At 45.7% G+C, this 24,789-nt stretch overlaps 1 protein-coding gene across 4 annotated transcripts in view; it reads right to left on the bottom strand.

Moving 5' to 3' along the window:
• Positions 1 to 24,789, bottom strand: part of SEC31A (SEC31 homolog A, COPII component) — a 256,619-nt gene that overhangs the window by 122,768 nt on the left and 109,062 nt on the right. For all 4 annotated transcript variants that reach the window (XM_086961994.1, XM_086961992.1, XM_086961993.1 and 1 more), the window contains exon 6: positions 872 to 1,012. In XM_086961994.1, the coding sequence (XP_086818120.1) occupies positions 872 to 1,012 (141 nt within the window). The remainder of the gene's footprint in view (positions 1 to 871; positions 1,013 to 24,789) is intronic.

Raw genomic sequence — 24,789 nt, 5'->3', positions numbered from 1 at the left:
TACAAATATGGCACACTTAACGAAGACAGATGTGAAATGCACATTGGCAATAGCCTAAGAGCTGGTAAATGCCTGTCAAACACACCTGAGATTCATTAAAGTGCATGTTAACCGCAACAATTTTTATTAGGAGGTCATTGTTTTATTACCATACACTTTCAGAAGCTTTTGTGGATCATAGCAAATCAAACTGTGAAACTGTCTTTTTTTCAGATTTGTATGCTATATTCCTAGAGCAAAGCTGTGCCTTGAACAAAGAATTGCTGTTATCAATATCAAGTTAGTGGTTTGGTCATCAGTTATCACTTCGCAATTACAAATGTCCAATGCTTAATTTGCAAAAGAATGAGTGCCAGTGCCCAAAGCGCTGCTGAGAAGCCTGCAGCCGTTGCTTTTAAATGTTGATGTGCTGAATACCAAGGCTGTGTCATTTTGAATCAACTTCATGCCTCTGTAATTCACTGTCAGACACTCCCTACCCCTTTATTTCATCCTCGCAGGTTCTGGATTATCCCCTTTGAGAAGGGCTTTCTGTCTTTCTCTTCATTAGTCTTTCCACTCTTGTGAGTTTTCCCTCTCTTGCTCTCTATAACTGTCTGATGCAGAAAAATAAGTGCTGGATGCCAAAAGTTAGTGCCGGTGGCCCCCACGATCAACCATAGGCTTAAATTAAGCACTGCCAATGTCATAATACTCATTAAGCACACCCTTCATATGATGGATTGGTTTGGATGCAATTTAGCACTTATTTCTTTCCAGAAGATAAAAACAGCAATGGTCCTCACTATTAACCACGCCTGAAAAATGGTCTTAATTTTGGTCCAAGCTCACATATTGACAAAGTCTGCCATTTAGTGACAGAAATACTTACCCTATTGCTATGGTCACTGACTTTCAGAATCGGCTCGTTCTTCCTGAGATCCCACACAGTCGCACGGCCACTGGGACTGGCGGAGGCTAGGATGTGCTGGACCTGCCTGTTCCATGCAATGCAGCTGATATCTTCTAAAGGCTACAAAGAAAGGAGAACAATGATCCATAAAACATCTTTATGAGCTCACAAAGATGTAGCTATCAGAGAGTCTGTGCAAATCATTAGCGATTTTAGTATGTCTTCATCAAGTCCTGAATTTTTTTATTTCATTTTGGTGCTTCTCCAGAAATGAACATGAGAAAAGCATAACTTAACAGCACCAAAACAAGAACTTTTATTGGAATCGGAGAACCAGTCTTTACCCAACAATAAAGCCATAAACCATCTCACAAATTGCACGTACAATGGTCACAGTCCAATAGCACACGCTAGGCAAAACTCCGACTATCACCAACACATTAAAAGCCATATAGGTTGCAACATGTGGCCAATTAAAGCGTTGGTAACGGGGGTTCTGGGGAGGAGGGTGGGGGCGATAAAGGGTAGTTTGGGGGTTGTTTGGGTTGAAAAATTCAGAACTTTACTTGAATGGCGACTTTGGTAATACAAACTGGTGACCGACCATAATGTATTGTAACGGGGCATGGGATGGTGAGGGTGATCTTATTGTCCATGTATGATATGTGTAAGAAAATCAATAAACTACGTTTTGAAAAAAAACATGTGGCCAATTAAACAGCACTGTTACACACCACACCTACATACAGCAAAGGAACAAAAATAAAATGAATATAACTGAACAGAAACCTTATTTCTCATCATAATACACCAACTGGTGATGCGAACATAATCTAAAAGACAGTGAAATAGGTTTTTTAATGTTGCCTACATTAATTTCTTAGACATGTGCTTTCGGACTTCAAAATATATCTGTATTAAGAAATGAACATTACTACTCACCTGTAATAACTTATTACAAGCCTGTAGTAGATTAGACAGACGCCTTTCCACTTATGACAGCAGGAGGCAGTAACTACCCATTACATCGAACCGTGTTTCAGTAACGTACAATTTGATGTACTGAATGTTTCCGTTTGCCCAATAATTGCGATGTATAATATACTTCCAAATTAACATAAGGATATAATAAGTCATGGAGTAATAATTAAATGCCCTAAAAAATACTATGTTCTGGCTGAACAGTGGTCAATCAGTGCCCAGTCCAGATAAAACAATAAAGTCCTTTAGCATAACCACCTGCACACAAACACCGCAAAGACATTGTAAGATCAAATTAATTTTATTTCAGACTAAATCACACAAAATATTAGAAAATCACTGAACTAATCGCACAGAAACACAAATCAATAAACAGTATCAAACGATGGTTCCAACAGTCCAGTAGTAAAGGAACCCAGACAGCAAAACATTGTTTAAGCCATAATATGATCACTAGTAACATAAAATAAAATGCCAATTAAAGCTCACTACTGAATGAACTACTCACAAATCATGTGGGAAAAGTTAATATTTATCATAACGAGATATCTAAGTGGAGGTCAGGGGATATTTTGCTCGAATTTTCCTGGAATCGTACAATTAGCAGCTGCAAAAAGGCGAAATCAAACATCTTTGGTAATGATTGATCGTCAAGAGGGGTGTGGCCAAGGAGGCCAAGATGGCGCCATACCCCTGTCTCCACCAGCTGCAGTGACTCCCGGTTGGCGCGTGTGGAGCCGGGCAGAGCCTCGGCCCATGGTTGCGCTAACTGAAGAGGTGCTGTTCTGAGGATTTGCGCGTGGTCGAAGATGTGAGGAAGGCCTACATACCTATCCTGGAGGCTTGGTCTTGTGTGCCGCTACCTTGGGGGCCCCCACCCAGCCCACGTAAGTTTTATTCCCTGTGAGGGATCATAGAGGGATACACCCTGGCAGAGAGACTCAGAGCAGAGGCTATGGCAGACAGCCATTTTCTACTTCCCCTTTACCCCTGGGGGACGCCAACACTTGGACAGGACAAGGAGGCTGAAGACTAGGGTTGCCCCAGCTGCTCTTGCTTTTTCCACCACAATCTGGGGTGGGACAAGCGGGTCGGTGCATTTCTCTGCCTGCACACCTCCCCTCCAGGACTGGACCATGCTGGGTCCCAGAGGATAAATAGCCCCCCCCCCCCCTCTCTCTCCCTTCTAAGGTCCTGCCTGGCTTGGCTGGCAAGTTGGACCCACACATTGAGAACAAGGGAGCAACGTGCCCTTTCTCTTGGCTAGCCCACTTGGAGCCGGGCCCCAGCAGACCTCATCTAGGAACTTACTCGAGAGAATCAGCATGCTGAAAGGCATAAGTCGATCTGTGCATACACAGGCTCGCATCAACAAATATGGCACGCTGGTAGCACACCACTCAAGACAGTCCAGTGAGGCCATTGGGGATGGCCGGCTGAAGTCTACCAATGTGATTGTGATCCTCCAAGCTATCCAGACCTCTAGAGAGGCAATCGAAGCAAAGGTTGGAGAGGTGGGTGGATGTGACCCTCCTTCAGCATGACATACGGAATGTTTCGGGCAGGGTGGCGGAGGCTGAAGGAAGGATTTCCCAACTTAAGGACGACGTTGCCAATCTCAAGAAGTCAGTGGCCCAATTGACCACCAATTCCCAGACATAGGAAGCCAGGGCCAAATATGCTGAAAATAGATCTCACTGAAACAAAGTTTGCTTTGTGGGCTTCCCCGATGGGATTGAATCCATGGCCCGAGCAATTTTTCAATGCCTGGCTCAAGTCTTGGGTTCCGGAGGGAGACCTCTTACCTTGGTTTGTCAAAGAATGGGTACACAAGGTCATGGACCAGCGCCCAGCGCAGTACTCTAGACCATTTATTGCTTGTATACTGAACAAACGAGATCCTGCAAGAAGCATGCAAGAGGGGAACCCTTACCTTTAACTCGACCCGCATCCTGAGCTTCCCGGACAATACCAAACTTGTTCAAAGTCAACGCAAATCCACTGATGTGGTCAAAGCGAAAAGGAGGAAGTTATCTCTGTCTTACATTTTAATATACCCAGCTAAGTTGAAGGTGGTCCACAACTCTTGATCTTACTTCTTTACGACTCCTTAGAAGGCGTGGGAGTGGGCTTCTGGGTGTCTTGAGCGCCAGCGGCTGGACCCATCCTCCTTCCGTCAGATAGACCAGTGACATTTCATGCATCTGAGTGTCTATGTCCAAGAGATCCCCAAGGTCCCGGAAAGGTTTGAGATGCCAAAAACCCTCACCTAACTTCAGCAGGACAGAGGAGGACAACCAGAGACAGGTGCCAGGATCGGACACCCCGAGGAGAGGTTCCCCTCCATGTGATGTACAAAAGGCTGCTTCTGGAGGCGGAACGACAGAGGGGTCCTCACCACCTTTCTTTGTGGCTGAAGTTCATCGGGGCTCTTCATTTGTTCACCTTCATGTGGGGTATTGGGTACTGGGCGGAGGTACCACTTTTAGGACCAGGGGGCAGAAAATCCTTGATAGGAGGTCCACCTCTAGTGCAGGTGTCTCCACTCTTTTTTTGTGTGAAAGCTACTTCAGATCAGTGAAAATCGTGAGCTACTAAAGGCCAAGCAACTTGTGCACTGTTCCCAGAAACACCCACACCCAGCTTCGTTGACTAAGCCTAATTTCCATGGAGCCAGACACTTTTTTTTTTTAAACATATCTTTATTGGTATTTTGTATTCAGTATCACAGATAAAAGAATCTTGCAATTGTGGACTTACGGACTTCAGTCAATTTGTTATATTACTGATTAACATGTACATACTGGGGGGCGTGGCTAACGCGCCAACGAAGATGGCGGTGTGATTAGGGAGCTCCGGCGCCGACCTCATTTACACCGCGATTTTCGGCGGTGTTCTGGATTGCTGAGCGCTGCCGCACACATCATTGGCATTCGGAATGTGAGGTGAGCCCAGGGCCCTCACCAACTTGGTCTTTGAAGCCTGTCTGGCGGACTTGTTCGTTCCGGCTGGATTCTCGAGTCCCGGCCGCCATTTTGCGTATTCAGTGCGTGCTGCGCACTTTCTCTTATGAGGCGTTCCTTCCTCTGAAATAACACAACAGCCTGCTGCCCAAAGGAATCACCTTGTCCCCTAATGCGGTGAGTTCACCATGCAGCAGGCAATCCTTAAAACGCCTAATTTTGCTCTCTTTATGCCGCGATTTGAAATCTTCTAACCAGCCGCCATTTTGATAATGACTCTCACTCACTGCTGACTACAATGCCTCCTACTGTTGTTTATCAGTGCTTTTTGTGACTTTGGATACATTGGTGCAGCGCTTATTGTGGAAAACAAAGTTATTGTGCGCTCATGCCTTTCTATGCACTTTTTGGTCTCCTTTCAGTGCTTTTTGGAGCATCTGCATTTCACTGGTCTGTCTGCATTTACCTAAGCCTGTTGCTAACATGCTTCCTCATCTTTTTGGACCGGACGCATGATTGACTCTGGTGTTCAGCCTTCCTTTCTACACCACGATTTGCTTGATGTTGACTATACTCCTGTATTCAGTCACCCATCTGATACTCCTTATTTTGGCAGTATGTGCTGATCTATCTCTCTCTGCTGATGGAGAACTAACGTCTTCTCACTCATTTTTTCCAATCTGCGCCTTAGCTTCTCCCATGTTTTTCTATTTTTATTGCTGAGCTTTCCACTACGTCATTTGGCTCAGTCGCCCTTCTGTAAGCTGTTGCTCTCTAAATTGTTACATGGGGAAGCTCCACGTTTTGAAGCTTTCCACGGTCAACAAAATACCTATTGGCTCAGATTCGGATACTCCATCTCAGGATCTAGAAGAAGCCACAATGTCCAGGTCTGAGGTCTCACATGGCGCTATCCCGAAGTCTCAGAATGGTGGTAAAGCAGTTTCCGCTTCAACCTCCAAACGCCTTAAAAAAGACCCTCTGTCACCTGAATGCTCTGCTTCTCCCTCATCCATGGACATTATCTTAGAAGAACTACGTGCTCTTAAACCCTTCATGGAAGCTACTACTAAAAATATGCAGGCCATGCAAGATAAATGGACCTCCCTAAACGATCTTGTTCTCCTCCTGGAACAGTCAACAGACTCTCTTCCATCCTCCTGCTCTCGAATCCTTTCATTGTAGGCTGAGGTTCTTCTTAACAAGCATTTACAATGCAATGGTCTCGGCATTATTAAAGGTAGAGCTATTGGAATAGCTCATAACATTTTTTTTTTTTAAATCATAAATAAATGGCATTGTCATTTACAATGCCAATAGCTTAATAGCTCGCAAATGCATGACCTGTTAAACCCCAGTTTATGTTTTCAGGAAGCTGGCAGCTCTGAGCTGCTCTGCAGGTCCCGTTATGATATTTCTTTTGATCATAGTCTAGTACGCTGTCTACTGCACTGGGTTGTCCAGTCTGAAATGCTCTGTCTAGTTTTGTCCCTGAGGAGGCATGTTTGCAGAGTGGAAACACCCAGATAAACTTGGCATGTGTAACATACAGATCTGCCACCCTCCCGTGCGCCAGTTACAGAAGACATGACCCCACTTTTTGAATTAAACACAGGTTAAGTGTATTTTTGCAGTTTCCGAACATGGCAGCCAATGTTCAATCTTCATGCATAGACAAAAAAAAATCAAGTTTACCATCCAACACGAGAACCTCTCAGAAAAGCAAGATTCATTCAATTTACTTGCACTCCATTCTTTCTGGGTCCCCAATACCACGCACATCTATTCTGTGGGGTCATCCTGGGAAGCAGCCGACTGGACACAGGACTTCGAGGCACCAATCGCAATACCAATATATATATATATATATATGTGTGTGTGTGTGTGTGTGTGTGTGTGTGTGTGTGTGTGTGTGTGTGTGTCTGCACATATAGGCGGGAGGGTGGTGGTCTGTCTCAGACTCTGTCAGTGTATTGAACCCTTCACGAGTTGACCGTTCTGAACAGGTTAAGATTTCAAATTATATGGCACAGAACAGTCATAGACGGGACAAGAAACCCCTACCAGCACGTCCCGCCACCAATCTCCACTAAGTCGTGTTTCACACCCAACGCTTCCAGAGGTAGGTGTGAAGTGAAGAACCCAGAGGCCTCCCTCAAGGTCAGGCCCAGAGACGTCTTATGTCTGTGTCAGTCCTTTGAGGTCAGACCTGCAGGAACTTGGCCGGCCTTTAGCAGGTGCAAGTTGTGCCCACGCCCAGGGCGCCGACCTCCAGCTAGGTGCAGGAGCTGCCTGCAGAAGTCTCGCGCCGACCTGGGACACATAGATAATTAAATAGGAGACATGTGGTTTGGCCCGGGACATAATCGGAGCAAAGGGCAGCTGTGTGTAGGGAACCATGGGGCACCCGCTCGGCTGGTGGAGCTCGTTGGGCCTTTCATAAAAGCTGCTGCACTATGTTCACAGCAGCTGGAGGGTAGTGTTGATGGTTTGTGCGTGCTATATTCGTGTGTGTGGCTTACATAGCACCAGACAGACCCGGTCGAGGATAAGGGTGCTTTGAATAGGAAGGCATCATTCAAATTCTGTTTTTCCTCTGTCCAGTCCTCCGAATACCTATTCACCCATCCCCTGATCCTTCTCCCATGCTGTTTTCTCTCCTTCGTGCGTTTTTTCTCCTCTTCCTATCTGTAGTCTCTTCCTGTTTCTGGGTTTCTTTCAGCCCCCGCATCTTGTGAACTTTCTCATTACCTAACAGCCGCTGGGGCTTTCTCTTTTTTGCTTTTATTCTCTCTCTCTCCCTAGTCACTTGACTTTTCCCATTGTTCTGCCCTTCTCTGCACCTCCCCTCTTTCCCCTGCCTTGTTACATCCGCGCCTCGCGCCTTTCTGTCAAGAAAGCAGAGATAAGGAGAACATTGAGAGAAAGAGGGGGCGGTGAGAGGGACGGTGTGAAAGGCATATCTCCTGCTGTCACGAAAGGGTAGACGAGTCTTATTGATAAAGTGGTTTCTGCAGGTGTTCTGTTTCAAGGCACTGTATGCTGCTGCGGTGCTGCCTGCTTGTGCCCTGAATCGTCACACATGCTGACAGGGCCCGCTTATTTTTTGCATTGGAATCTGAAGACCGAGCTGCAGCTCTGAGGACTTGCAGAATGCGCCACATCCGCGTGAGATTGCAAAGGATGTCGGTAATCCCTCTGCCTGGAAGGGACATTATATCACCGACTAATGTCCTGATAAGGCCGAGTGCGGCGTCTCTCCTGCACGTGTTAACTAAAGCGCAGCGTGCACAGCCGGCATGACCCCGCTTCAGCTCTCAGTAAAACCGCGCTGTACTTTAAATGCTCCCCTTCAACCGCGAAGCATGTTAACCAAAAGCCCTGGGATGCAGAACATAGCTCAAGAGGCGAAGGCGCCTGCTGCAGGGAGTAACATAGCTCAGCGAGTTAAGCCCCGTGTGTGGCGATCTGATCACAAACTGTAGGACTCGGGTACTTTACTTATTGGACATACTTATTTTTCAATCCTTTTTGATGAAAAGAGTACAATTGGGTTATGTAAGCAGCGGCTACAACCTTAATGTTAAAGGACAGTATATTTTCTTCTAAGGCGCACACATTTCTACCATAAATACACCTGACACGCAATAATATTGTCGCCAGTGGCACCGCAGACAACTGTTGTAAATCATCACAGAGCCTTGACAGGGGCCAGTGAGTGGTTCTCACTTTCAAGGTATGCGTATCCCACCCACCTATCTACTTAAGTTCAAAAGCCCCATAGTGGGACGGCCTTCTGGGTAAATTGATGCCGCTGAACCAAGAACGACTTTAGCTAATCTAATTGCGCATACTTTCCCCTTCAACACACTCTGTAATCTTGGCCAAGTGACTTGCTCTTCGGTTCTCGCATCTGACAAAACCTGAGAGCATGCAAACCATCTCAACAAATGAACATTTGACTTTTTCTGGGAAATAAATTTTTTTTTTTTTTTTTTTTTTTTATGTTCTTATATAGCGCTCGACTACCCGGAGGCATCTCGGCGCTTGCCTTGGGAACCCGTCCTGGCTTTTCCCTGTGAGATAGCCCCTAAGGGGCATCCCCAAGGTGAAAGCCAGGCATCCCGCCGCGGGGGGCCGTTGTGGAGATTAAGCAAGCTTAATGCCCAGAGTTGCAGAGTGTGAACCCATGATTAGGTCAGGCACCGAAGCGAGAATTATCGAGTCCGTGGACATTTGAGCTCAAGACCCTGCCGCGTCGGGAATTGAACCCTGGTCCCGGGTCTGACCTCTGCTTCAGGGTCTGCCTGCTCTAACCAGTGAGCCACACTTCTCCACAATGAAGTGGCAAGCTTACTTTTTGCTACCAGGCTCCTGAGGGCGTCTGCGTTCTGTCCGAGTGGCGTGTGCTTTTTAGCCCTCTTGCCTCCTGGCTGCAACCATTTACTGATGCCTTGTCCGGTAAAGGCGAATTATCTGAAATCGCTCTTGGAATAAGTGAAAATGTGAACTCAGTTGCAGAACACAACAATGTAATTGAGTTCAGCAGATGGGCCATGGATTTGTGAAACTTGAACCTAAGGTCAGTTTGCGATTGGGTCCTCGAGCCTGACCTGGGATGACCCTTTGCTCGCAAAAGTCACATTTCTATCTCAACAAGCGCTTTCTATCCCTCAATTGCATTTTATCAGGGACCGAAAAAAACTCCTATCTTAAAGTGGGCCATTTTTTTTGTTTGCTTTTGGATTTGAGGGCGGGGGCCGGGGAGCGGCAGAGCACGATGGAGGAGAGCTGCAGCAGAGGGAGGGGGAGGGAGGGGGAGGCCGGAGGCGAGAGCGCGACGGTCGGAGGATGCAGGTACCGGAGTGGCCCTGTCTGGACCATTTTGAGCCGAACTTTCCTGGGCGCTGTGTTTGGGAGTTGTGCGCACCTGGCAGGAGGAGTCCAGGGCACACATTGCATGGGACACCTGCTCCTATACCGCATCGCTGGACAGCGCGCCTCCGGCGTACCTCTAGTGGGGCACAGCGCCTGACAGATGAGTTGACTGCGGGTTCCCTGACCTGCTGAAAGTCTTCTGGCTTGGACCCAAACCTAGCCTCTCCGTGAAGAAGTGGACCAAAAGCGGTCCAATGTGATCTTTAGCACGACGGAGGAGAGCTGCAGCAGAGGGAGGGGGAGGGAAAAGCGAGAGCGCGACGGAGGAGGGCAGAGGGAAGGGAGGAGGCGAGCGGAGCCGAGCAGCTCCTAGGGAGAAGTGAAGAAGTGGGCCAAATGCGGTCCGATGTGATCTTTAGCACGACGGAGGAGAGCTGCAGCAGAGGGAGGGGGAGGGGGAAGCGAGAGCGCGACGGAGGAGGGCAGAGGGAAGGGAGGAGGCGAGCGGAGCCGAGCAGCTCCTAGGGAGGAGTGAAGAAGTGGACCAAATGCGGTCCGATGTGATTTTTAGCACTACGGAGGAGAGCTGCAGGGTGGGGGGGGGGGGGGAGGGGGGGAGGCGAGAGCGCGACGAGGAGGGCAGAGGGAAGGGAGGAGATGAGCGAAGCCGAGCAGCTCCTAGGGAGGCGAGCAGCTCCGAAAACACCACCACGTTTCTCCGAGGCAAGGAGAAAATGCCTTGGAGAAACGCACGGCCATTTTCGGATTTGGGGGCGTGTTTTAACGAGCTAAAGAACAGCAAAAATGACGCCCCCAAATCCGAAAAAGACGGGGCTTGTTTGGAATGACTCACTTCTCTTCCAATGGCTGGCCTCTGTTTAGGAAGCCAGCCAATGGAAGCGAACGGAGCTGAGAGGCGGGTCTAAACTGCCCTACTAACTGACATTAATTCTCTGACCGTAAGCTGCTTCGCAGCTTCGTCCCGAGACCTAAAAAGCAAACAGAGGATTTGAAAAATAGAAACCGTAGAAACAACCTCCGCTTATACGGTCTTCCTGAACTTACGGAAGGGTCCAACCCTACTGCCTTCTTCCAATCCTTTCTCTCAAAGATCTTGGATGCCCCAGCCTTAGCCTCCATCAACATTCAAAGAGCCCATCGCCTAGGTCCCAAGGTCTCTGCTAAACCTAGAGGAGTCATCATGCTATTCCTTCAGTATACGGATCTTCTGCAGGTTCTTTCAGCTGCTAAACTCAAAAAACAAATTCTATGGGAAGGTCATCGTCTCTATTTGTCTCAAGATGTCTCCAAGGCCACTGCGGACAGAAGGAAGAGGTTCTTGGACTTGCGCCGCAACTCAGAGCCCTCAATGCTCGATATGGACTTCTTCATCCCTGCTTATTCAAAGTTACGTACAAAGACAAGACCACTACCTATGAAGATCCTGCTGTCCTTCAAACGTTCCTTCGCCAGCACGCTCCTGATGTTATGGATGTCTCCGAACCTGGCTGATTGTTCATGAAGATCTTGTAATTTTGAGGATGTTGTTCTTTATCTGTAGTTCTTTTTACTATTGTCTTTTTACCCTTCTATACTTTACCTCTGTGTTATTGCCCTTTGCTGTTTATGTTCTCTACTCAGCCCATACATTACCCTCTTTCTCTCTTATTTTTACCGATACTTCCCTCTCTTATTACTTCCCGATGTATACCTTGTTTCTGTACACTGCCCTTTGGAACTGTGATGTTTGAGGTCTGGCGTCCGCTCTTGGTGTCGTCGCCGTCATCTTCCGACGCCTCCACCCCCGTTCTTGTCTGAGTTTTCAGTTTTAGTAAGTATGTCTCTCAGTCGTCCTTTTTGGACATATACTGTCTTCTTGTTTTCTTTTATTTCTTTCTTCTTCCCTCTTCTCCCTGTCCTCTTCTTTCTCTTCTCATTCTTACTCGTTTCCTTTAGCATCTCCTTATCTTTCCCTTCCTTTTGTACTATCTTTGCGATATTAACTACCCTCCTTAAATTTCTCTCCTTTTCTCTCTTCTTTTCTTCCACATCTTCTTCTCTTTGTACCTTTCTAGCATCTCCGCCATTTCTCCTTTACTTCTCTTCACCAATATATTCTTGTTTTTTGCATTTCATGAGCATGTTATTGTTTATTGCTTTTGTGAACCGTTTCGTTCCGAGTTACAACTTGGAATATTAAGGGATTAAATAATCCTATTAAAAGGCAAAGGGTATTAGCGCATCTAGCTAGGCTTAATACGGATGTAACCCTCCTTCAGGAATCTCCTCTTTCGGAGGCGGAGGCTTTAAAGCTTAAACGTTGTTGGGTGGGTCATGTTTTCTGCTCCCCCACTGTTGGTAAGAAGAATGGTGTTGCGATTTTGTTGCATAAAAAGTTAAATATTGCTTCAGTTTGTCATGAATGTGATGTTAACGGCCGTTGGGTCATTGTTCATTTGCTTGTTGATAATATTCCCCTTGTTCTATTTAATGTATACGCCCCTACTGGAGTTGATAGATCTTTTTGGCCCTCCATCTCTGATAAGCTAGCTTCCCTCTCCGGGGATTACATTTTGTTTGGTGGTGACTAATCAAATTATGGACCCCTTTCTCGATCGTCATTCTAAAGTCAGATTTGTACCCTCCAAGATGCACTCCCAATTTGTCAAAACCTTCCAGAATAACGCTCTGGTAGATATCTGGAGATTATGCAACCCAGACCTTCGAGAGTATAGTTTTTTTCTCTCCTGCCCACCAATCCCAATCTCGTATTGATCATATTTTCCTTAGCAAATCCCTATCCCAGCATGCCATTTGTTCTGAAATAGGTTCCATTCTACTCTCTGACCATGTCCCTGTGGACTTGGATCTCCTTCCGTTTTCTCCTTCTTCAGGCAGATGGAGGTTCAACAACACTTTGCCTCAAGATCCCACTTTTTTGCTCTGATTTTTCCACATTTGCCACTGAATTCTTCCTTATTAATCACACTCCTGATTCCTCTTTTGTTATGGTTTGGGACTCATTCAAAGCAGCCTCTAGAGGATTTATTATCAATTTTGTGGCACGACGGAGAAAGCTAAGGGAGGCCAAATCAGCTCAAATTCTAGCTGAGATCAAACACTTAGAACTTGACTATTACTCCTCTAAATCAGACACCTCTCTTACTAAACGTATTGAGGCGAAAATCTCCTTTAATAAATTCACAACTGAATCAGCCTCTAATTTTTTATTAAAATGCAATTCCCGATACTATGGTGGCAAAAATAAGATGGGTAAACTCCTTGCTAACTACTTAAACATAAGACGAGAACGTACGAAGATTGAATCTATACGGACCTCCTCTGGTGACTCCTGCTTTAAAGACAAAGACATTCTCTCTGAATTTGTCAATTTCTATGATAATCTATATACCCCAGAACAGGTTCCCACACCTTCGGAGCTTTTTTCCTATTTCCAATCCCTTCCCTCTCCTCCAACATCCCATGTTAATTTAGATTCTTTGGATCTTGATATATCACTTTCCGAGATCTCTTTTGCGGTTTCTAAGCTAAGGCATGGCAAAGCTCCTGGTCCAGACGGCTTCACCATCGAATTTTATAGTCATTTTGCCTCCCTCCTTCTTCCTAAACTTCTACTTTTATTTCAATCCTTTCTCACAGCGGGGTCTTCGAGTGGTTCCTTTCAACAGGCCTTAATTTGCTTAATTCCCAAAGAGGATAAAGACCACTCTCTCTGCAAGAATTAATCGCCCGATCTCTTTGGTCAATACGGACTATAAGATTCTAGCTAAAATTCTTGCTCTGCGATTGGATCCCCTCTTGCCTGATTTAATTGGCCCCGAACAATCGGGTTCGTTAAAGGCTGTCTTTCCTCAGACAATTCGCGAGTTTTTCTTAATATTCTCAGCCGAGCCTCGCGGTTAGACATCCCTTTCGCAGCTATCTCCTTAGATGCCGAAAAAGCTTTAGATAGGATTGGATGGGATTTTGTGTTTCAGGCTCTCCGTTGGTTTGGCATTCCTTCTAAATTTATTTCAATTATCTCCTTACTCTACTCTAACCCCCAAGCGTCCATTTTTGTTAATAGGATGACTTCAGACTATTTCTCCTTACATAGAGGGGTACGTCAAGGTTGTCCTCTTTCCCCCTTATTATTTGTTTTGGCTCTAGAACCCTTTCTTACTAAGATTCGTCAAGATGATAAAATATCTGGGTTTCATTTTGGTTCCAATCAAGTTAAACTTGTGGTTTATACGGATGATATCCTCTTTTATTGCTCCGACCCTCCTTCATCTTTGTCTCCCTTTCTGCAGCAAGTCTCCTCTTTTTCTGCTGTCTCTGGTTATCACCTAAATGTCGATAAATGTGAAGTCCTTCCTTTGAATCCCCTTTGTCAGCAACATCATTTCACTCAATCTGGTTTCTCTTGGCAGTCATCCAAAATTAAATATCTAGGTGTCTTGTTCGCACCCCGTCTGTCCGAGACTCTCAAGTTGAATTTTGATTATATTGCTAAGAAGATGGAAATGGCTATTACTCGTTGGCACATACTCTTTATCTTGGTGGGGTCGACTTAATTCTATAAAGATGATGCTTTCTCCTCTTCTTCTCTTCACCCTCTCTATGCTCCCAATGCGTATTCCAGCTTCTTACTTCAAAAAAATTGACTCTTTGCTTTTAAAATTCCTTTGGCACGGCAAATGCCCTAGGATAGCCATTGCTACACTTCGGAAAGATAAAGCTCAGGCTGGTGTCCGCTTCCCCGACTTCAGAAAATATCATAGCGCTTTTTCTCTAAAACAGACAAACCGTTGTCTTCCGGCAGATCCTCCATTTCATCCTCCCTTATGGTTAACTATGGAATCTTCTTTCAGTTCTCCCTTCACTTTCCGGGAATTTCTATCCTTCGCGTCTTATCCCGCTCGTCTTCATACTCCTATTATATCTCATTGTCGTGCTCTTCTTCATCCCTTTTTATCTTCATCATATCCTTCCATTCTTACTTTCCATGAACAACCTATCTGGTTTAATTCTCAACTTAAAATTCGTAATCTTACTATTTACTGGAGGGTCTGGCATTCTCGAGGATTGTGCTGGATATCTCACTTGCTTTCTCACAATGTCCCTCTCTCCTTCCCGGAACTTCAGTCCTCTTTTCTGTTACCCTCCAGTGCCCGCCCACAATATGACTTGCTTTTGCCTGTTCTCATCTCCAATCATTTCCAACATCTAATGGTATTCCTTTAGATCGTCAAGCCACTTCCTCCTTACTAAATTCTACCCCTCAGCTTCTTCCCTTTATAATTCCTTCCGCTGCACAGTTGATCGTGTGAAATCTAAAAACTGAGATTGCTTGGGAGTCTGATTTTTCTCGAGACTGGTTGGTTCTTCTTTGGGATAAAGTTTGGAACAAACTTCATAAAACCTCTAGAGCTGCTAACACCACACAAACGTTATACTTTATTTATAACAGAGTTTTGTTTACCCCACTCTCCCTGTCCCATTTTTCTTCAGAGACACCCTCTACCTGTTAGTCATGCCCTTTACCCTCAGCAGACCTAAAACACATGCTTTTTGACTGTCCACATGTATCCAAGTTCTGGAATTCTGTATGGATCCAAATCCAAAAGATTTTCCATTTTCAGATTCCCTTCTCTTCTTTTCTTTTTTCTAGGCTCCCTTTCGCCTGACCTCCCTCAATCTCCTCGCCATTACCTACTCCTTGACCTCTTAATAGCTTTTGCTTTCCACATTATCACGTCTAACTGGAAGCAAGCTGCGAATGTGTCCTATCGTTCTTGGTGGAATGCAGTCTGTTTCCATCACCGGCTAGATACTTACCTTGTATCTCCCGTTTCCCTAGCAATTAAACGAGACCTTATTTGGCTTCCTTTAGTAACATTTCTTTCCTCCATTGCCCCAATGAGCTCCTCCTTGAATCCTGCTGTGGTTGAAGTCCTCAAACCACCATGAATTTCTTTTCCTTTGCTTTAAATTTTATTCTCATAATTATCATATAGTGCATTTGCTTTTCTTATATATTTTTGCTCCTGTTATTTCATGCTCATCTTACATGCCTTTTATGAGATTTTATTGTATTAGCTATTGTAATTTTTCCATTAATTTGTAAATTATTGTTCATATACTTTTCCTTCCTCTCTCTCTCCCCTTTTTTATCTTCACAATAAAATCAAACTTAAAAAAACATGTACATACTGTTTTTGCTTCTAACAGGCTCTGACATTTTTCGAGATGGGTGGTCTGCCATTCACAGATATATATATATATATATTCCCTATGAGCAGCGGCCCAGTTTGGTTAGTTTCTCTATTCAGACCAATAATGTAAAAACCCAGTACACAATAACATGAAACAAGAAAAATAAAACTTTTGCAGAAGAGGGGTGCAAATGATCCATTTTAGTATAACATTAAGCGAGCTTCAACCTTGCTGGTATACCATTGTGGTATTTAGGGCGGGGTCCTTTATACCAGTTCACTCCTTTAATCCCAACTACCACCGACGTCTTATCCCGATCCACTCTTCAGGATTTGCATCTCCGAGCTTTTCCCATGCCATCATTACTTCCCTCCATTGCCCAGCTATTGGGTGCTTCCTCCCTTCCCTGGCCTCCTCCCATTGCAACACTCTGCCTTCTGCCCCAGCCCACATAATGACATTTATTCCAGGTTTCCAGTTGAGGCTCCCTCGCAGACTTCCATTCCATCAATATTCTGCCCTTAGCGAGGCCCAGAGCAAGGTCTATCAGTCTGTTCCCCACCTTATGCTTGAGCAACCTCTGGAAAAGGCCCAACACACACACGAAGCAGGAGCGCCAGTACCCTACTCATAGTTTGCTTTATTCGGAGTCACAGAAAAAAGGAATCCATAAAATCACTTGCACATATTAAAAACAGTTCCCATGAAAAACATTTTGTTGTAAACATAAAGAACGATACTTTTAAGACCATTGTTTCGAGTTCTACACAGTTAACTACCAGCGGGATATTTCTGGTTATTAAATGTACTATATAGTCCATTTTCTTTCTGTAAAAAGCTATAAATATTTCCCATCCTATGTGCCAAAATATAATTAATCATGTAAAAATAGTTAGACATGCAGCTAGGTTATAATTCAAAGTAGGATTTAAGTGTTATTTTAAATCATACGTTTTCTTACATAGAAAGCAGACCACAGAAAATAAGACATTCTAAGACAAATTTCAAGGGAAGGCAAAGTTTGTAAAAACAAACAAGCAGGGCGTCATTGTGTAAAGCCTTGTTGCCTTAAAATGGATAGAATATACAGTTTCCTTTGCTGCGAGTAAAATTTACTTAAAAGAACCTAGTGCATAACCACATCCTACTATCACATGGGCAGTTTGTCAATTTTATTGACCAATCATTCATGATGGGAAAAGTACATAATCGATGGAATATGTCTAATCTTAGGCGTGTGAGGACAAATCTGTGTCTCAAATTTAAAACGTCCTTAAGATAAAGTTGAATATAAAAAGAAGTTAAAATAAATTGATCATGTAAAACAGAGGGTTTTGGGAGTTCAGCTATCAGGTCAAGGTTCTCCAAGTGTATCATCGCTTCCCCTTTCAGTGTTTTCTACCAATCGTCTTCAAGGACTCTGGATACTCAAAATATTCAAAGTGATCCATGTCTTTGAAGAACTGTTTTACATACGCTATCCACTATCCATGGAATGGCCAAGTATAGAGTTGATTTAAGAAAATCAGTGATCAGTGATCTATTAAGTGCTGTATATTCTGATGTCCATATTTTGTGCCAAAGTAGGATAAGTTTCCTACTCGATACACTTCTAATCTTGTCTAAAACAGCTTCCCAGAATAGCCGTATGTATTGGCAGCTCCAGACCGTATGTCTGAAGTCCGCGTCAGGGTGATTACATCTGGGGTTGAGCAGTACTTCCCCCCCCATATGTCACATTGAGACGGTGAGGTGTGAAGTAAGACGTGTATGTAATTAAATTGGATATATTTTAAACATTTATTCCTGGAGATTTTTTGGGGGGACAGCAAGACCACTCAAGGGGCCGAGGGATGCTGCAACTAGTGCAGCATGGAACCACTTTACAAGATGCCTTGCTGTGCCTAGGGTAAATAAGGCATGCAGCACCAAGTGTGTCTCTGGTTCCTCCCTCCCATTATCAGAGAGGTGCACAAAAGTATGGGACAAGTCCTCATATTGCAAAAACTGCCCTAGGGGTAGCCCGCTGTCGTCCTCCAGATCCTCAAATGTAATCGGTGCCTATCCGAGTAACTGTCCCCAACGTTATCCAGCCCTGCTTCCGTCCAGAGTACCAATTGTTCGCTTGTGAATATAGATTGGGGATCACCATGAGGCAGCACCAGCGTATAGTTAGCAGGGCAATGGACCTTATTTTGACACCTTTTCCAGGTTTGTAAGTGAGTGCTTTGTAGCAGTGAGCAGTATGGTGCGATTGTTGTCGGAATGAGCAGTTTAGCCCGTCAGTAAATCGGGGCGGGATTCCGGGCTGGACAACCATGTACCTTCCTCATTAACCCATCCACCCATTGTGACAACCACTGCAGTTGGGCCGCCAGCATATAGTACTTGACTCCCAGTTCCCCTTCCACCATCGGACGCTGCAGTGTCTTCAGGGCCACCAGTGGAGGCCCTTCACCCCACACCAAGCCTCGCAAGAGGGTGTTCATGGGGTGGAATCAGCTACTCGGCATCAGGACTGGTACGTTAACAAACAAATACAACAGGCAGGGATACATAACCACCTTGGGACAAGGAAACCCTGGCCATTATGGTAATTGAAGGGTACGCCAAAAATGTTAACTAGTAGAGGGACCGCAGTGCTCTATTCAAATTCCCTTCCTTCAAGACCTATAATGAATTAAAAACGTGTATGCCCAGGTATTAAAATGTATCTTGGGCCCAATGTATGTTCGCAGTCAAGGTCTCAGGCCTACTTGGTGGGCCAGCCACAAGGTAGAGATATATTTTGGTTGTATTGACCTGAAGGCCGGAGTGCAGCGCCGCAGGAGTGCCTGTATTAGCCTCCTCCAGATAAATTAACAAATCATCAGCATATATAGATATGCTATGTTGACGTCCTCCTATTGTTAGTCCTATCCTCGCCCGCCCTGTTGGACTCTCTCCGCTAGGGGCTCTATAGCCAGGGCAAAAAATAGAGGAGCAAGTGAACACCCTTGGCGCATCCCCCAAGAAATCCGATATTGTCTAGAGATCGGTTTACCCGTTTTGACCCGGGCTGTGGGCAAGACATATAAGAGCTGCACCTAGCGCACCCATTCCTCCCCTAGTCCCATACGGAGTATCACCGTGAACGAATACTCCCAGCTAAATGTGTCGAAAGCCTTTACTAGGTCAACTGATAAAACTGCAGCCTGTTTGGTAGAAGCTCTCAAATGATTGAGGATAGAGTAGAGTCTGTGGAGATTGTCCGAAGTACTGTGTGACGGGATGAACTAGGGATCGCATATGTGGCAGGTGCCTACCCGCCAGTACCTTACTCAATATTTTAAAGTCCAAATTATGCAGGAGAGAGGTCTGTAATCTGTTACCCCGGCCAAAGGCAACTTGAAGCCAGACACTATGTTTGATCGAAATACTTAAGAGTTCCTAAGCTAAAATATTTTCATAGTTTTCACAAGGTTTGTTATCACCGTGCTTCAAAACCTTTCAGTTATCAGCGGTCACCAAAATAATAATTAAAATTCAGCTCAAATAAAAAAACAAATAGGAAAAGCAATCTTGTCTTCAATATGGTACTGCATGATGTCCTCTAAGACATTCTATAATTGTTTTTCCTTCCCTTAAAGCAGTTTTCAAACGGTTTTAAATCATGAAAATTTCTTCATTTCTTAGAAGCCTTGGAAGTGCCTCTGAACAGAATAATTGTTACTCCCTGTCCTTAATTAACCTGATTCAGAGTGTGTTTCATATGGATAACAAAAACAAACTGCCTTCCAGGTCTGACAGTAACACCAATTCACACTGCAAATGGTTAATCATTCAAACAATGTGGAACTGTTCATGAACACTACAGTAATATGTTAGGAATTTCAGCCCTATTTGATCTGAACGCCTAAAAAATAAAAGTGTAATGTTGTTCCTTGTTATTACATTTAGGGGTCGATTCCGATCCTGGTAAAAAAACGTCCGTACGATTCGTATCCGGAGCCCTTACCGTACGAATCGTACCCGTCCGTCTGAGTCGCGTCGTACGATCCGCATTCCGTGAATCCGTCCGAATCGTCGCGATCCTTACGTATTGCAAGGCTGAAACCGTGAACTGTACGACTCGTACACACGCCGTACGACCCGACGAGTACCGCGTGTGGAATCAGGACGAGATTCGTACGGTCCACGTCAGGCAAGGGCGATTCGTACGGAAAAGCGTACAATCACATACACTCCGTACGGCGCGTATCCCCCATGATCGCAGGGGTACGGCGCGCACCCCTGCGATCATGGGGGATACGCGCCCTACCCCGCGATCGCAGGGTGTTTGCACCGTACACCCAGCGAACATGGGGTACAGTGCGTACACCCCGAGATCGCGGGGTACGGCGCGTACCCCCATGATCGCAGGGGGTACGCGGAGCGCTTTTTCCAGGATCGGAATCGGCCCCTTAGTGTACCTATTAGGGAAAGATAATAAGCATTATTTACTTTGGTATGATTTATAAGAAGACCTAAAATAGAAAAGCGTAATGCTGTTCGGTGTTATTCCAAAAACAATTCCCGCACTTGCTAGTGCATAAGGATTATGTTTTTGGTATGATTCAAAGGAAAAAAAATTATACTTAGTATCTTTTCCTAGCAAGTGCACTAACATCTATTAGAACAGCACTGAATGACATTACATTTTTCTATTTTCGACTATTAGCTACCATTCTATGAAACACACCAAAATAAATAGTGCACTTGCTAGGAAAAGATAATAAGCATTATCTGTAATAACACAGAACAACACTACATTTTTAAATTTTCAAGAAAAGCTAATTATGTTTGTAATTCAGGCAGGACGATTACAGAAACCAATATACAAAAATCAGCATGCATCGCCCTGCCGGCTCCACTCATAAATAAAGCTTAAGTGAGATCCAGCCCTATAAATAATATTTACTGAAAAAGAGACATCAGTCTCAATAATGTACCTAGGAATCGCTCGAGGGAAGGCCCTTTCTGCTCTATTAAGTCCGATGGCAGGACTCTCGCAGGGGTCCGACTGTGTCCTGGGTGCCACTATCAGACAATCAATCAATCAGGATTCTTGTAAAACGCGACTACTCACCAGTTAGGGTCTGAAGGAGTTTGGTGGGGGATGTGCAATTCAGGGTAAGACCCAGATCCTCAGATCCTTCCTGAATTGCGACAGAGCCTGAGATGCAGAGGCAGGGAGTTCCAAGCCCTTAGCCTCACATCCACTGCGCCAGGCAAAGACTCCTGTGCTCGCGGCAGCGAGGGAAGGGCCTGTGCTAGATTTGCTCGGGCCCTAGAAATGTGCAAGCCTGAGCACGTGGTTACTGTACGGAACCACGTTGTCCCTAAGCGCAGTACTATGCAGCGCAAGACAGGTGGCACAGCACCGGTCATGACTGAGATTTGGTGCTGCTGGGATAAATTAAATCATGAAGAGGCCTGCATATAAAATTAAATGATCTTTACAATAGAAAGAAAAATGCTATGCATTTACATTTTCAAATATAAACAATTCATTGCTTTTTCCCCCAAGAAGAAGGCTGCAAGCTACTCAAAGGGTAGCTTGCGATCGACTGGTTGGAGACGCCTGCTCTAGTGACTGTTCAAACGACTGCAAAGGTGGGTGTTATGAGAATTTGAGGGCGACAGATGCTTCTAGGTTGAAGTATGGAGTGAGAATTGGGGAACAGGGAGTATGCTATATAGTTCTTGACCAGGGAGTTGGTTATACACATCATGCAGCACACCTATCCAGTACCACCTTGCACCTCCATGTGCTTCTACAGGGAGGTACTCATGACCCTAATATAAGTACCCTCCCTTTAGGCTCTCCACTCTCTCAATGGCTGGCTTTCAGGTCCTGAGCTGGAATTTCAATGGCCTGTTTGACAAGATCAAATGCAAGGCGGTCCTCCACTACGCCAGGCGGTCCCACCTGTCAGCCCTGATGCCACAAGAGACCCACCTGTTGGGTACTTAGTGTTTCCTCCTATGCAGATTTGGTTACAACCAGGTTTACCACACAGGGTACACTAGGGGCTCAAAGGGGGTGGCCATACATCTGCACAAAATGCTCCCATTAGCAGGGACTAGAACAAGCCGGGACCCACAGTGTGGTATTTGAGGGCACCTTGCACAGCCTTCATATTAACCTCCTAAGCATCTACGGCCCGCCTACCCTCCTGTCACAAACCCTAGAAGCACTCACTGAGGTCGCTCCTGGGCTCCCCCAGGGAACTAGTCCTGTATTGGTTAGCTACCTGGGGGATGTGGTCGCGTATAATCCGCGGCTTCGGGGTAGGTGCTGGACAGTATGCCACTAATGGGGAGGGTATAACAGAGGTCTTTGCTGCTTACCATTAGGCACTGTATGCACACCACTCTCGACCTCTGTGCAGAATCACAGTGACCCAGAGAGCTGAACAGGAGGCAGATATTACAGTCGATGAGACAGACGATCTATACAAGATTTGGACACTGGTAGAACCAAGGGATCGACTGCTTCACCATGGAATACTATTGCTGTTCTCATTCCCAGCTTACACCTCATTTGATGAACCTTTACTCTGAAACAAAACTGCGGGGTTTCTTTCCTCCTGAGCTAGATGTAGCCACTATAGGGGTTCTCCCAAAGAATGGACAGCTCCCGATGCTTGTGCCTCCTACTGTCCTTTTTCGCTAATAAATGAGGAACTGAATGTTTCTGCCAAAATCCTGGCAAATAGGCTGTGTGTACTGTCCAGTATCGTACAGCTGATCAATGCAGCTTTATGCCCAACTACAGCACCCGCCAATTCATCTGACAGGTCAATGCGGTGCTTGCTCGCCTCCACAAAACAACCAAACCCAGCATGCTCTTGCTGGTTGATTTTTGAGAAAGCCTTTGACACAGTGGATTGGTCTTATCTGGAGCAGGTCCTACACTTCATGAGCTTTGGCCCGAGATATTCCAAACTGGTTCAGCTCCTTTATAAGAAACCCTCTGCCCAGGTCCTCATTAATGGAGTTCTATCTGCCCCTACCCAAAATGTAGAAGCCAGTGGCAGGGATGCCAGCTCTCCCCTTTTCTCTTCACCTTGGTGATAGATCCCTTGGCACAAACTGTCAGCCATGATGCACAAGTGTGGGGGTGGTGTTGGGGAGACGGCATTGAGGATAAGATACCGCTGTATGCTGATGATGTGCTCCTCTTTCTGTCACAGATGCAGCTGTTGGGTCCTCATATTCTTCATATGTTGGAGGTCTTTGCGCAGGCTTCAGGCCTACACACGAACTGGTCAAAGTCTCTTTTTGCCTGCTGAGGGGGGACATGGAATTGGTCAGCTGTCTGCACACTATCCCCATTCAGAGTCTGAGCTTTAAATGACTGGGGGGGTCTACACATCTATCCTGCCGGAGTTTACACACACCCTTCATTTGACTCCCCTGCTCGCAGAAACAAACAGCACTTCAGTCCTGGTCTGGTGGCCCTTCTTAAGATGTTGCTGCATCCCAAGCACCTCTATGTTCTGCAAAACTACCCCCTTCTCATTCCAATTCTTGGTTTTAACGACTTAATCCATTACTCCGAACCCTTCTTTGGCGGGCCCCGCTTATCGCATGGTACAAATGCAGTCAGGCACCATTTGATGGGGGCATGGGGTTGGCAGACATCAAACACTTTTACTGGGTATCCCAACTCCTGGTTGTCAATGACTGGATGTTTGGGGGTTGGAGCAACCGGACTTATCGTGCAAAATTGGCCTCTTTGGGACTAGACAGGGTCCCAGGATATTTCTACGGGGGACTCATTCCCACATGCATGCTTGAGCTCACAAAAGTAGCGTTCTTCTGCTGACAGGTGGCGCTCTGGTTCACAAAGTGGAACTATACATTGACGCAGCCTGCCCCCTGTGGAGTGGGCGCTGCCCAGCAGTAGGGTTTCAGTCAATGGGACAGGATTGGTATCTCGTCCTTGGGCAAAGCATGAGTTGGGCCCACACGAAGTCCTTTGCCGAACTGCAGGCAACTTTCAGCATTCTCAGTTTCATAATTATCTGCAGGTCAGGCATATGCTTGCTGCCTACTGTTCAGTCCTTTTAGATATACCTGGATACAATCTGCTGGAGACGCACTTGCTGATGGGAAGCAATGGTCGGGCAGTGTCTCGAAAATAGACTTCTCGCTCATAAATAATGCCCTGACGCGTTTGGGCCTCAGACAGAAATGGGAAGTCAAGGTGTGGGAACTTGATGATACAGACTGAAGAGATGCACACATGCCCCCCCGCTCCCCACGAGATTGCCATTTCCTCCAGACTCACAACATACCTCACCCCACCACCTTTGGTGTGCTGGAAGAATCTCTGTGCCACATTGTCCCTGCTGCGTTGTTCATCCCCCTCCCCCCTCTATTGGCGGACTTTTTTTTCACATGGTCCGGCAGTGCCCCAACAATGAACCACCATAATGGAGGCATATTGCAGGTACGCTGATGCGGGTGCTGGGGTGACCTATTGACATTACACTCAGAGTGGTTCTTCTGGGGATACTTGCTAATGTAGAGGGAGCGGGGGCAAGCAGGCATTGATTGGTGTGGCTTCGGTCATAGCTAAACATGATATTGTCTTCCTCTGGAATTCCCCAACTTCACCTACAATCTCAGAGTGGGTGGAAGGGCATGGACTGGTTTCCAAACTATAGTGGACCATTTGCCACAAACACATTCCAGAGTGTTGGGAACATGGTGGGAATACTATGTACTTCCGAACGCAGTCTGACTACAGGGGGCCTGGACAGTCGACCTTCCAGACTGAGCTGTAAGATTGGAGAGGGAACGAGAAGGAGGGGTGGGAACAATGGG

Source organism: Lissotriton vulgaris, chromosome 3_1, assembly GCF_964263255.1.
Source record: "Lissotriton vulgaris chromosome 3_1, aLisVul1.2, whole genome shotgun sequence".
NCBI lineage: Eukaryota > Metazoa > Chordata > Amphibia > Caudata > Salamandridae > Lissotriton > Lissotriton vulgaris.
The sequence above is the reverse complement of the archived record's forward strand: the minus strand, read 5'-3'. Positions and strand labels throughout refer to the sequence as shown.